We start from the raw sequence: 13752 nt of genomic DNA on the forward strand, positions 1-13752 counted from the left end.
GTCCTCCTCCTCCTGCTCTTCCTGTCTGTGTGTGCCGCCCCGCATGAAGCCGAAACAAACAATCCCGCCGACCCGCCGCTGTGAGCGACTGTCCTCCGTTTCAGTGCTGAGCTTCTAGACGACCCGACTGTTGGAGAACAAAGTCGTCGAGATGTCGGCCGAACTTCAGCATCCAGCCGTGATCCCCACCGCTCTCTCCCCAACACCTCCTCAGCTCCTGCTGAAGGACTCGCCATGTCAGAACTCTGCATGAAAGCATCTGCACACAGAACAGCAGCTTTATTCCAGCGTTTTAACCTGCGTTCGCTGCAGGACGGGTCAGGTGTTTCACCTGGAAACACGACAGGAGAGAGTTTGGTGCAGGTTAACTCACTCGATGAAGGCGTCTGTGAAGCTGAGCGCCTACCTGAATGTTTTCAAGTTTGGCCATCGATGAGAGAAACGGCACCAAAACCCGCAGCTCCACATTCACAATCAATTGTTGTTAATTGCCTGAAGAGAAAGTTTTCATATTGTTCATATTCGTAATAGAACTCAGCTTTATTTAAATATCATTACTTTTCTTTGTCAAAGTGCTAATTTATGTTTGTAACCATTTCCAGCCCTCAGTGTTAGCATTATCAGCTAATTAGTGCTGAGGAACATCCGAATAAAAGCCCAGAATTTCAAAAACCAACATTTAAAGGTCGACTCTGCGGCGCTTTTTCAGATTCTTCACAAAATTTTAACGCATAAAAGAAACGTGAACGTTAATAAACAGCCGATGCAGGTTCAACGTGACGTCACATTTTCAGGTGGACGAATACGAAAATCCACAGAATTAAAATGTATAATAAATGTTTTTTTAAACATATAGATGTTAATAATCACTGTATGATGATGATGATGATGCAAAGTTCATATTGGTCTATCCATTAAATACAGGCGGCATGCAGACACACAGCAGCTTTGTTATTGGTCAGTTAGACGTTATTTCTTATCTTTCCATCATTTCCTGTTATAATGGCACCAGAACTCACGATTAACCTGGTGGGTGGATAAAACATTCATGTAGTCCTTTGACTCCTGCCCTGCCTCTGTCTCAATAAATATCTTCATTTAACAAACAGTATAAACAATGTAAACTTACACATTACAGTATCATAAGGTTGCCATGTGCAGTAGCTGCCGCTCCGCCACGAGCGAGCTCACACAGCTTAGATAACTTACTGTAGTTTCTGTCTCATAGCTCAGTGTTTAGTGTCTGAGTGGCTGAACGCTCGTGTTTGTGCAGTAGATTAGCCAGCGACGCATCATCGAACAGTACAGGAGGAGAAACCTGCACGCCGCCCCGCACGCGAACGCCATGTCAGGAAGGACGATGGTCGCGTTAAAACGGGAACTCTGGGATTAAAGAGGCCTTCAGGGGCTTCGATGGCGTTTGGAGGTTTTGCTGTTTGTGTTTTCGGAACAAGCTGCAGATCCCGCAGCGTTCTCTGGGGAAAAGGATCAGCCGCTCTCAACCGTACGGTCGTGACTTTTCTCTGAACAGCTGGGCTGCGACTGAGATTTTTAAAAAGGAATAATTTTTCATGTGAAATTGTCTGAGACGTAAAGACTGACAGAAGTTTTAGATTAAGGGTAAAAGATGTTTAAAAAATCCCACATTAAAATCTCTGAAAACGACCGAACTGTTGTTGAATATTTTGTGCTTCCATTATCTCAAATATTTCCAACAACATTTGAATTCTTCTTCATCTTGGATGCATTTCAATAGCATCACATCATCTTCACTCAGGCCGGCCACCACGCTGACGCAGTAAACCACAGAGGGACAGAAAGACCAGAGGAGACTCAAAATGATTACAAATACATAAAAATCAAAGACTAAGAGACTCAAATGACACGAGGGCTTTGATTCAGTGAGTCTATTTGGAGGAAACGAACACAGAACACACTCTGTCAGGTAACTCTCCAAGCGTCCTTGAATGCACCACCAGGAAGTGTTTGTCAGGGGAACAAGGATGTAGTTCCCAAAGGTGTTTCCAGGTGATACTCGCAGAGAACTAAGGAGAAGCCTCAGGTACGCTGTGCTGCCCAGGAGAATGACAGGTATTCAGGAAATACACAGAGGTGAGAAACTGAAGTGGGTGGAGTGTGTGCGTTTTTAAAGTGTTTCCAGCAAACACACCGAGCTGGGAGATTCACACAGCTCTGTAACAAACAAACTAACAGTTCAGGAAAGCGCTGATGTATTTCCAGAAAATACACAAGCCTTTGTTTAGTTGTATAGTTCTTAACCCCAGCAAATACACAGAGCCAGGACACAGCTCAGTAGGAAGATTAAATTCTGGTAGTTCAGAGAAAAGCAAGGTGTGAATACCGTTTCCAGCAAATACACAGAGGCTGTGTCCCAATTCAGGGTCTGCACGCTTGAAGTACACATTTCAAGTGTGGTTACGTCACCGCCACGTGACGACGGCTGTCCCAATTCGAAGTGTACTTCAAATGCATACTCCAAATGCGCCGTCGATTTCCCCAAATACCAAGCGTGGTCCGGTGCACGCTTCGTGGTCCCATATATCCCACAATTCATAGCGCGGCGGTGGGTGTGGATAATTTTGCTGCAAAATACGGCAGAAGGGAGCGGCGAAGAGGTTTTTTTTTTCCAAACTTTATTGAACTTATAAAGCGAACAGTCAGTCATTCCAGTTCAGTTTGTACAGTAGACATGCAAGGCAAATAAGAGTAACAATATACAGCACAATGAAATAAGAAGGAGAAATAAATAAAGGATAAGAAAAGAAAAAAAGAAAAAAATGGGGGGGGGGCATGTGACAGACTTCATAACTTTGTACTTGAAAGTTGTGACAGCTCATTCGTTAAACATTTCTGAATGAATTTCAATCAATGATAAACTTTTTTTATTGGAAGTTAATTTAAGAGAGTTTAAGTAATAATCACTTTCAATCAAAAACACATTAAATGATGGGGTTGAGTTTTGAAATTGACATTTATGTATGTGGAAGTTCCTTAATAAGATGGAGCGGCCGAAGAGTGAACTGTCAAAAGTACTGAATATGACGTCACTTATTTATGTGCGAATGTTTAATAAGTAAAGTCAGTCATATATCCACAAACACAACAAGCTGAAAGTCAGTGATATATGTATATGTGTGTATATATACAGTGGGTGCTGGACTTGGGGTGAAACCCTCCATGCATGGTAAGGAGCTTTCTTGTCTTTATGTCAGTGGCTTCTATCTCCTCCTTTAGCCAGCCTATTACCCCAGCAGGGTACCTGATCACAGGCACCCCCCCGACACTAACAAGCTGATCTACTATATATATATATATATATATATATATATATATATATTAGGGGTGCAACGATATTCGTATCGATATTGAACCGTTCGATACAGTGCTTTTGGTTCGGTACGCATATGTATCGAACAATACAACATTTGTAATTTATTTTATCAACTTTCCTTCTGACGATGCTGTCTGTGTTGAGCGCTCAGTGAATCTGCGTTCGACTACTCCGCCTAGGCTGCACTGTCGAGCGCAGATCCACTGAGCGCTCAACACAGACAGCATAGTCAGAAGGAAGAGCGCAGGGCAAGCTAGCGAGACAGAAGTTAAGCTCTCCTTGCAACAGGCAAATTGAACCTCATTCAGATCTGGCGTTTGGAATTATTTTGGTTTTCATGTGACGTATGACCCTGAAGGTAAGTGAGTCATGGACTAAAGTAAAACAGTATGTTGGATGTGCCATGCAATGCTCAATTACATTGGTGTGAACTAGTGTGTTAGCGCAGTTAGCTCGTTAACGTGTTGGCCGTCTAGCCCCATGCACGGAGCGATCGGCGGTAGCTCGTTAACGGAGATTTGCCGTGTTGTGGCGTTAAGGTCATTTCAACGAGATTAACCTGAAAGCACTAGTGGGAACACAACGAATATGACTGCACATTTACGCCGACATCATCCTAGTGCAAACACAAGTGGAAGCAGACAAAAAAAAGCAAGCATGCTACTAACTTTAGCCGAGTCATTTAGACAGCTGTTAGCACATGATTCTCCTTATGCTGCTGAGAATATAGCCCAGAAGAAGCGGATAGTATAGCTTTTATTTTGGAAAGAGCCATTTCTCTGTAATAAACTCTCTTTTCCAAAGATGAGTGATTCCTCAATCAGATACAGGGCTCGCAATATCGCTAGCCCGACGTCCTGGAGCTAGCGATTTTTTTCAGTCGGGCTACCAAAATCTTTCTCTTCCCTGCCCGTCGGGCTATTGTAGGAAAAATATATGTCAATGCTTTTGCATTCTTTCAGAAATGTAGCTGGGTAATTATGTCATTGGCATCGGTGAGCCACTGTCAATATGTGACATATTGAAGTCGCGTTTGAATTTGCGCTTGTTTTTTTGCTTTCACTTTGCAATCGTGTGAACTGTGTATAGAGAGCGACAGCACTGATCTGTGAGTGATGATAATTTGTGCACCAATTCCTCTGACATCGTCTTATTAATCGTTAGCTTACTATGCAAACATGACAAGTGAAATCTCCTGCAGCTTACACATGTGAGAGGTTGATCGCGGGTGAAGGGTGACAGCCAAAGAAAAGCTTACCACAAAACGGAGAAGTTATGACAAATCAGACTATAAGGCAAAAAGAAAGTGCAGCTTTATGGTTTCATGGACAAAAGAATTTCTGTGGCTGCAATATGATGAGCTAAATAACCAGGGCTGCACATAAGTGGTCCGCAGGTGCGCATTCGCTGTCAAAATAAAAAACACGCACAAGGGTTAGGGTTAAATTTAAAAACTGTACTTTTGAGTTAAAATATATATTTATAATTTTAATAAATGACAACTTAAAAATGCATGAACATTTTTTGTATCGAAAAAATATCGAACCGTGACACCAAAGTATCGAACCGACCCGAACCGTGAATTTTGTGTATCGTTGCACCCCTAATATATATATATATATATATATATATATATATATATATATAAGTGCGATAGGAGAAGGATCGTTGAGTGCGAGAGGAACTGACCTGAAAAATAGGATCATGGCCAAGCTTGAAACCTGGATCCCCCGTAGCCGGTTACCAAGATTACGTGAAGTACCCTCAGAAGGTCTGCTAGATGATGTTAATGCAGCACTACGGGCAATACCTACAACCACGATTACCGACACTAACAAGCTGATCTACAATACGGCAGCAGTGATCAGTGAGATGCTTGGCTACAAGTTGAACAGCCACAAGGGGCAGTACCCTCCATGGAGAAGGAGGCTAGAGGGCAAGATCAAAGTAGCACGGAGGGAGGTTAGCCAACTAACGGAGTTGCAGAAAGGTGCGACAAATAAGGTGCATAAGAAATACAGCAAGCTGTCCATACCTGAGGCCTTGGAAACTGCCAAGCAAAGACTCACAGCCTTGGCCAGCCGCTTGAGGAGGTACACCAGAGAGATAGAAGGCAGGAGAATAAACCAGCTGTTCTCCACAGAACCAGCAAAGGTGTACTCTCAGTGGCAAGGGAACAATAAGAGAACAGCACCACCAAGGCTGGAGACGGAGCAATACTGGAAGAGCATATGGGAGAAGGATGCAACCCATAACGGCAATGCTCAGTGGCTAGAGGATCTGAGGGCAGACCACAGCGACCTCCCTGAACAGGGTCCAGTAACCATCACAGTGGCAGATATCCAAGAAAGGGTCTCCAGTATGAAGAGTTGGACAGCACCAGGGCCCGACATGGTTCACGCCTACTGGCTGAAGAAGCTGACTGCACTCCACGAGCGTCTGGCAGCACAAATGAACCAGCTGCTAGTTAACGAAAGACACCCAGAATGGCTAACTGAAGGCCGGACGGTCCTGATCCCCAAGGACCCCAAGAAGGGACCGGTCCCCTCCAACTACCGACCAATAACCTGCCTCAGTACTACATGGAAGCTCCTGTCAGGCATCATATCGGCTAAGATGAACAGGCACATGGGTCAATACATGAGCGGGACACAGAAAGGAATTGGCAAGAATACCAGAGGCGCAAAACACCAGCTACTGGTAGACAGAACAATCAGCCGAGACTGCAAGACCAGACTGACCAACCTGTGCACTGCCTGGATTGATTACAAGAAGGCCTATGACTCAATGCCCCACAGCTGGATACTGGAATGCCTAGAATTGTACAAGATCAATGGGACCCTAAGAGCCTTCATCAGGAACTCAATGGGGATGTGGCGTACAACACTAGAGGCCAACTCCAAGCCCATAGCACAAGTTACCATCAAGTGCGGGATCTACCAAGGAGATGCTCTGTCCCCACTGCTGTTCTGCATAGGCCTGAACCCCCTCAGTGAGATCATTAACAAGACTGGCTACGGATACCGACTACGGAACGGAGCAGTTGTCAGCCACCTCCTGTACATGGATGACATCAAGCTGTATGCCAAGAGTGAACGAGACATCGATTCACTGATCCACACTACCAGGCTATACAGCAATGACATTGGAATGTCGTTCGGACTGGAGAAGTGTAGTCGGATGGTAACAAAGAGAGGGAAGGTAGTCAGAACTGAGGGGATTGAACTACCAGAAGGCAACATTGCAGACATAGAGGACAGTTACAAGTACCTGGGGATCCCGCAGGCAAATGGGAACCATGAAGAGGCCGCTAGAAAGGCTGCAACCACCAAGTACCTGCAGAGGGTCAGGCAAGTCCTGAGGAGTCAGCTGAATGGTAAGAACAAGATCCGGGCCATCAACACGTACGCCCTGCCCGTGATCAGGTACCCTGCTGGGGTAATAAGCTGGCCAAAGGAGGAGATAGAAGCCACTGACATAAAGACAAGAAAGCTCCTGACCATGCATGGAGGGTTTCACCCCAAGTCCAGCACCCTGAGGCTGTACGCTAAGCGGAAGGAAGGGGGCCGGGGACTGGTGAGTGTCAGCACCACAGTCCAGGATGAGACAAGGAACATCCAAGAATACATTGGGAAGATGGCCCCAACTGACCGAGTGCTCAGTGAATACCTCAGGCAGCAGAAACCCAAGAAAGAGGAGGGAGACGAGGAACCATCATGGAAGGACAGGCCCCTGCACGGTATGTACCACCGGCAGATAGAGGAGGTGGCTGATATCCAGAAATCCTACCAGTGGCTGGACAAAGCTGGACTGAAAGACAGCACAGAGGCACTAATCATGGCAGCACAAGAACAAGCTCTGAGTACAAGATCCATAGAGGCTGGGGTCTATCACACCAGGCAAGACCCCAGGTGCAGGCTGTGTAAAGATGCCCCAGAAACAATCCAGCACATAACAGCAGGGTGCAAGATGCTAGCAGGCAAGGCATACATGGAACGCCATAACCAAGTGGCCGGCATAGTGTACAGGAACATCTGTGCCGAGTATAACCTGGAAGTCCCGAGGTCAAAATGGGAGATGCCCCCAAGGGTGGTGGAGAATGACCGAGCTAAGATCCTGTGGGACTTCCAGATACAGACGGACAAAATGGTGGTGGCTAACCAACCGGACATAGTGGTGGTAGACAAACAGAAGAAGACGGCCGTAGTGATCGATGTAGCGGTTCCGAATGACAGCAATATCAGGAAGAAGGAACACGAGAAGCTGGAGAAATACCAAGGGCTCAGAGAAGAGCTCGAGAGGATGTGGAGGGTGAAGGTAACGGTGGTCCCCGTGGTAATCGGAGCACTAGGTGCGGTGACTCCCAAGCTAGGCGAGTGGCTCCAGCAGATCCCGGGAACAACATCGGAGATCTCTGTCCAGAAGAGCGCAGTCCTGGGAACAGCTAAGATACTGCGCAGGACCCTCAAGCTCCCAGGCCTCTGGTAGAGGACCCGAGCTTGAAGGATAAACCGCCCGCAGGGGCGTGCTGGGTGTTAAATTTATATATATATATATATCATAATAATCTGACAATACTATAATATGGTAAATGGCCTGTATTTACCTCAGGCAGCAGGAATTCTGTGTCAATTCACAGAAAATATCATATCTTTAAATGTGGAGCTGCTGAAAAAAACAGAAAAACCCCAAAACTTTATTTTTACTTTGTGCTGGTCTCAGAGGCGGTGGCAGCTACAACCGTTAACTGGAACTTATTTCTTGCTGCTTTGACTGAGATTTATATATGTGATGGAGTCCTTCTTTGGGCTCTGTGTATTTGCTGGAGAAAGCTGTTTGGTTTGCATTCAGCAGGTTTGTGAGACAGTCACCTAATTTCCCTCCATCAGCGCGTGGGCGCTGTTACCTAATTAACAGCCACGGCTCGGGACACAGGCGTCCTGTTAGAGATAATCAGCAGAGAAAGTAGGTCAGTCTGATCCGGAGCTTCATCACGCTCACCTGTAGCTCATCTTCATCACACCACTGGTTGCCTGGAAACCTGCTCGGCTTTAAAATCAGACCGCTGGCTCTCGTTCAGTTTTATCGCTCCAGAGGATCTGACCACCGGAGACAAACCGCAGACCTTCAGGATCAGATCTCACACACACACACTTGTTTTCATGCATTTGTGGGGACATAACGCTTTCCCTAGCCGCTTACGCTAACCCTCGCCCTAACCCTCACCATAACCCAACTGCAACCCTGCCACTAAAACCACACTGTGAGTCTCAAACATGCCTGCATTTGGTCCCTATAAGTGTAGCGGCGTCCTCACAAAGCTGTGTAAACCTGGCACACACACACACACGCTCCCTGCCTGAGAAACAATCAGCAGGCTCGTCGGCTTCATTCATTCCTCGTTTGTGACGACTCAGACCCTGTTACCATGACAACAACGCCTCCTATGGCTTACTCTCGTGTTCATTCAGCTCGCTTCCCAAAATGCATCTGTGTGAAGTTACTCTGTGTGTCTGAACAAGTCTCGGCCTGCACCGCCTCAGCTTCCTGTCTGTGTGACGTCACCCTCACAGGCGCTCACACAGGTGGGATCAGGAGGACACGGGATATTCAATAAATCCCAGATCGGGGTTCTCTGAACCTAATACGCCACGAAGGTACACAGGAAGCTTTTTATAGACGTTACTCCTGAACTGGAGCAGGAGAGATCTGCAGGGAAGCTGGTCATTCCTTACTTCATCTTCGGCTCGTGTGATTGGTCAGCTGCAGAAGTTGTTGGCGTGTTTGAAATGGATCTGTCCAAAGCTTCAGAAGTGTAGCGTTAGAGATCCATCGTGCACTCAGAAGGCAATGCGCTGTAGCTTTAAACCTCGTCATCATTAAAGACTGGATGGTTAACCGTGGCGATGGTATCCACCGCCACATGGACCCAGCGTAGTCTGAATGACCCTGCTGAACTTTGCTGTGGACGTTAAAAATGAATAACCTCACCAGCAGCATGGCTCAGTGAAAGGGAACTGTTCCCACGGAGTGTGTAATGAATGATCATTTTCACTTGCAGGGTTCCTGCAGGTCTTCCTGTGGTGTATATTCTCTTTTCGGGCCTTAACAGACACCAAAGTTTTAACTGTTTGAGGATAAAATGGTTAAAAGACATCAATCTTCAAGTCACCCAAAGTTCAAGAAACATAAGGCTAAAACAGCTTCCACACACGTCTGTCTCCTGCTTCTTGTGGTCAGACTTTCCACGTTGACTTTGTCTCAGAGTTCAGCGGGACTTTGATCCCGTCAGACTTTCCAAACCGGGTTCTCGAGCCAGCTCCAGGAACCCTCGATGCTTCAAATTGGCAGAGGAAGGGCGTGATGGAGCAGCAGCAGAGCAGAGACAGAACCCAACTGCAGACACAAAGATGTGGGAGCGGATCCTCCGTCCATCCCAAAATGCTTTAGACGGGAATTCTGTGTTTTCAGTGGACGAGTCAGGAGCGTGCTCCCAGTTTTTAAAAATCGTTTTAGTTTTTATTCTTAAACGTAGGGCTTTAGCTTTGACGAACTTCATGATTGTACCGAGTTCCCACCGCAACCCACATGGATGCGCACGCTCTGAGTCAGCTGCACACACACACACTCGGCTGCATGATAAAAACATGATTATCTCCTCCTGCAGCAGTCATGCGCTCTCACTTCCTGTCTGCGGGTTTTTACTGAGGTCGTGTGGAGGTCGAGCATAAAAACATGGAACTGCGACTGCAGAGCGTTTGTTTCCAGGAGCTGCTCAGTCCCTCGTCGATGTTGCCCTTCCTGCCTCCCGTCTCACGGGCCTCCGTGCAGCGCTCAGGCCGCCGGGGTGAAACCGCAGGTCAGGTGTTTGTTCCGGCGCTAAGCCGTCTCCGTGCACACGCATGCAGGTTATTGTGATTATGTGATGGCCTGCAGAGGAAGCACAGAGGCAGAAACAGGCTGACACAGCTCTGTGGGAACGTTTTATTACATCCAGTAACGACACCTGTGTCCTCTAATTCGTGTCTGTGAGACCGACGAGGGAAAATGTGCGTTTGTTTTATATGAAACAATAACACGGACATTCTGTTTATTATGGGATGCTGCTGCCCGACGTTTGTGGTGACTGCAGGCTGTAAGACAAGTGTTTCCCCATCAGCATTTTCAAGCTCGTCCTCTGGGGTTGGGAGGATTATCCTGCAAATGTCGTCTTTCAGCGCATTCCTGTGTAGTCGTAAGAGTGCTCGTTCATACCTGACGGCGTCATACAGACGAGACACCACACTCGTTTGTACACACGTCGCACACACGGGACTAATCGATGGTGGTTAAGGTTAGAGTTTGGGCCTTTTTAGAGAACTGTAGCCTGTTTGCACATGGTGATGTGGACAGGGGCAAGCACTGCCTGCTAGCTGCAGTGTGTACAGGAACATTGTTCTGAAAGGAGGAAAACTGTCTTCCATCTGAAGGCCACCAGATGACGCTAGCTATGGTTGCAAAAAGATTTCTGGTCCTCTTGAGGATTACGTGATGTTAACATATCTGCCGTTCTGGATGTGTGACAATCCTGTAAGATCGAGTGAGTGAAGCCTCAGTCACACAGGTCTAGAGACCGGTCTGCAACCGTCTGGTGACCTCCGGTCGTGGGTGAAAAATCTGTATTTCCTGGCTGATTGCGAGTGGTTGCTGGAGGTTGATGGCAGTTGGTGGGAAAATTATTGCTCAAGTCTCACAGGTCTACAGATTGATCAGGGAGCTCCTGGCAACCACTGATATTCCCCAGTATTCCCCAACTGATTGGCAACAACTTCCATGTGATTGCACTGATTGCTAGCATGCTGCTCCAGTCACAGCTTGAATGGAAGAGATGAACTTAAACACCAATCAGCTGCAGTGAAGCTGTGAAAAGTTCTAATTGGTAAGTAATTAAACAGTGAGAAACATCTTCGTGGTCACGTCCGGGTTTTAGGAACCAAGGTGACGACGACTGTGGAAATGTTCATCTCAGAACAGACTCCGGGACATCACGAGTGTTACATCTGTCTCTGAGGACTGACTCATGTTTGGAGCCTCCAGTGGACATTAGAGGAACTGCAGCTTTTGGCATTTCTACATTGTCATCATTTATTTATTTATTGAGAGGTCACTGCTGAATCAATAACCAGCGCTTGTGCACATTAGTGAGGATGAGAAGATAGATGGAGTAATAATATATCTGCAAAGGTACGATTACAGTCACTTTATCCTCCAGCTGGCTGAACAGAATATTGCAAATGTAGCAAATAGTGAAAAAGTGAGACACGTGTTGAGGACGGATAGCCGGATATGGACAGAAGGAGGACAGGGGAATGTCGGTAAGCCAGCCAAACACATCAGTAATACGTGAATCACCACAGACCCTCCACTCTGAACGAGACGTTTGGTGTCAGTTTCTGCTCTGATGTCCTCTGGGCAGCATTTGAAACCTGTTTTGTTCTCTGAGAGCAGAGATTAGTGTGGAGTCTCGGGGTGATGGTTTTATGGAGCAGTGGAGCTTCTCAGGCTGAATAGAAACTTGATATTTGTGTGTTTGTGAGCTGCTGGCCTCGTTACGTCGGGATAAAGTGGAACTACACACGATCTCACCCACGTCCAGAAAGAACAAACATTAAACATGACGAGCTCTAAATAAGATTTAATTTTCCCCTGCAGGCCTTCCCTACGGCTGGGAGGAAGCTTACACTGCAGACGGAGTGAAATACTACATCAAGTAAGAGTGTTTTCACACCTTCAAGGGCTGAATAACCTCATACAGGGATTGTGTTGTTGGGCTCGTAATTACAAGTTCAAATATTCAAATATCACATTATGTCCAAAACTATATCCAGGGCTATAATGCTGGATGATAACGATGGATTTGCTGTAAGCCTCTTTCAGATGGGATTAACAGAACGAGGCGCTGGATAAAGATTCCCCACAGTCCCTGAAAATTCAGCCGTCCAACTCTGGATTTATGGGATAATGATCTGAACATCAGAGCACAAAGATGATACTGACGCTGATCAGTTTCAGTTAATAATACGGATCCTGGAAGTAAATGGAAATAACAATGTGACTGTATTTACCTACAAATACTTCACTGTAGATGTTTTTTTGAGTTTGAGTCACTGTAAGGTTTCAGAGGAGTTACGGCGTACCTGCAGAGCTCGCTGTGAAACAGGAAGTTCACATTAGTCAAACTTTAAATCTCATTTTGCTGCCAGAAGACACTTCGTAGTTTTCACTTCACAAAACAGCTCCTGTAGGAGGATTCAGTTTCAGGCGATTGATAACGCTGAACAAGCTGCTTTTTCTCTGTTTCGACAGTCACGTGACCCAGACGACATCATGGAGCCCTCCCGGGTCGAGCGGCGGCGCCCCGGAGCTGACGCCTCCACCTCAGGAGACTTCAGAGGTGGGGGAAGGGTGTGATGGAGAGGCGGTGAAGCAGAGACAGAACCCGACCGCAGAGATGAAGATGTAGGAGCCGATTCGCCATCCATCCCCGATTCCTCTATCATTACTGCAGTCATGTGACACTTATATTTATATACATTTATAGCTGTTATAAAGCAATTCAACGTGTAAATGTATGTCTGCGAGCAAACATCATTTCAGGGTTACTAACAAGAGCCCGGCGGGCTCGTCGTTGAGCTAGTGTCAACATTTAAACAGCAAGAAAGTGAAGAGACACCCTTCATGTTAGCACTGACGACGCACAGTTTCTCCATCAGAGGGCGTTCGTCGATGTTTTAAGCTGCACTGGCATATTTTCTTAAAAAGAACTCATAAATAAAGACACATAACAAATAAGATATTTGTTTCACGCGTGTTACTCGTGCAGCAGGAGTAACGACTAGCCGTTAGCTTTAATGTGCAAACAGCGCCAGCTTTATGTTCTGGGCGGAGCTTCAGTTTACATTTCGGTGTATCGCTGGCACGTGATGTTAGCCAAGCTACAGTAAGCGCCGACTCATGACTTAAGCAACACGACTTCCTGAAAGTCAACCGCCTCCTCTGCTCACTTCCTGTTACATATTTCCTGTTCCTGTCGTGGATTTTCATAATAAACATAAAGCCTGTAATAATGAGAAGAAGGTGTACTTTATTGGTCCCCGTGGGGAAAATCCCTTTCTGCATTTAACCCATTCACTCAGTGAAGCAGTGGGCAGCCATTGGGCGCCCGGGGAGCAGTGTGTAGGGACGGTACCTTGCTCAGGGGTACCTCAGGGTAGCTGTTCAGGGGAATCGAACCCCCGACCTTCCGATCATGGGGCCACCACTCTACCTACTGAGCTATCCCTGCCCCCCTGAGGTCAGAGTCTCAGAAAAGTCAGTAAACTATGAGCGCTATAAACTATAAAACATCTGTGTGTCCTTTA

General features: G+C 46.5%; 1 protein-coding gene across 4 annotated transcripts in view; it reads left to right on the forward strand.

Moving 5' to 3' along the window:
* The window catches only part of stxbp4 (syntaxin binding protein 4), a 65973-nt gene extending 52518 nt beyond the window's left edge, over nucleotides 1-13455 (forward strand). For 3 of the 4 annotated variants that reach the window (XM_080305763.1, XM_026177788.2, XM_080305764.1), the window contains exons 21-22: nucleotides 12044-12101; nucleotides 12698-13455. In XM_080305763.1, coding sequence (XP_080161889.1) covers nucleotides 12044-12101; nucleotides 12698-12854 — 215 coding nt within the window. In that variant the 3' untranslated portion in view covers nucleotides 12855-13455. Of the gene's footprint in view, nucleotides 1-104; nucleotides 1666-12043; nucleotides 12102-12697 lie in introns of those variants that run through there. The other variant, XM_080305765.1, reaches the window with a different exon arrangement.
* The last annotated feature ends 297 nt before the right edge of the window (nucleotides 13456-13752 follow it).

This window comes from Astatotilapia calliptera, chromosome 8 (genome assembly GCF_964374335.1).
Source record: "Astatotilapia calliptera chromosome 8, fAstCal68.1, whole genome shotgun sequence".
In the NCBI taxonomy this organism is placed as follows: Eukaryota; Metazoa; Chordata; class Actinopteri; order Cichliformes; family Cichlidae; genus Astatotilapia; species Astatotilapia calliptera.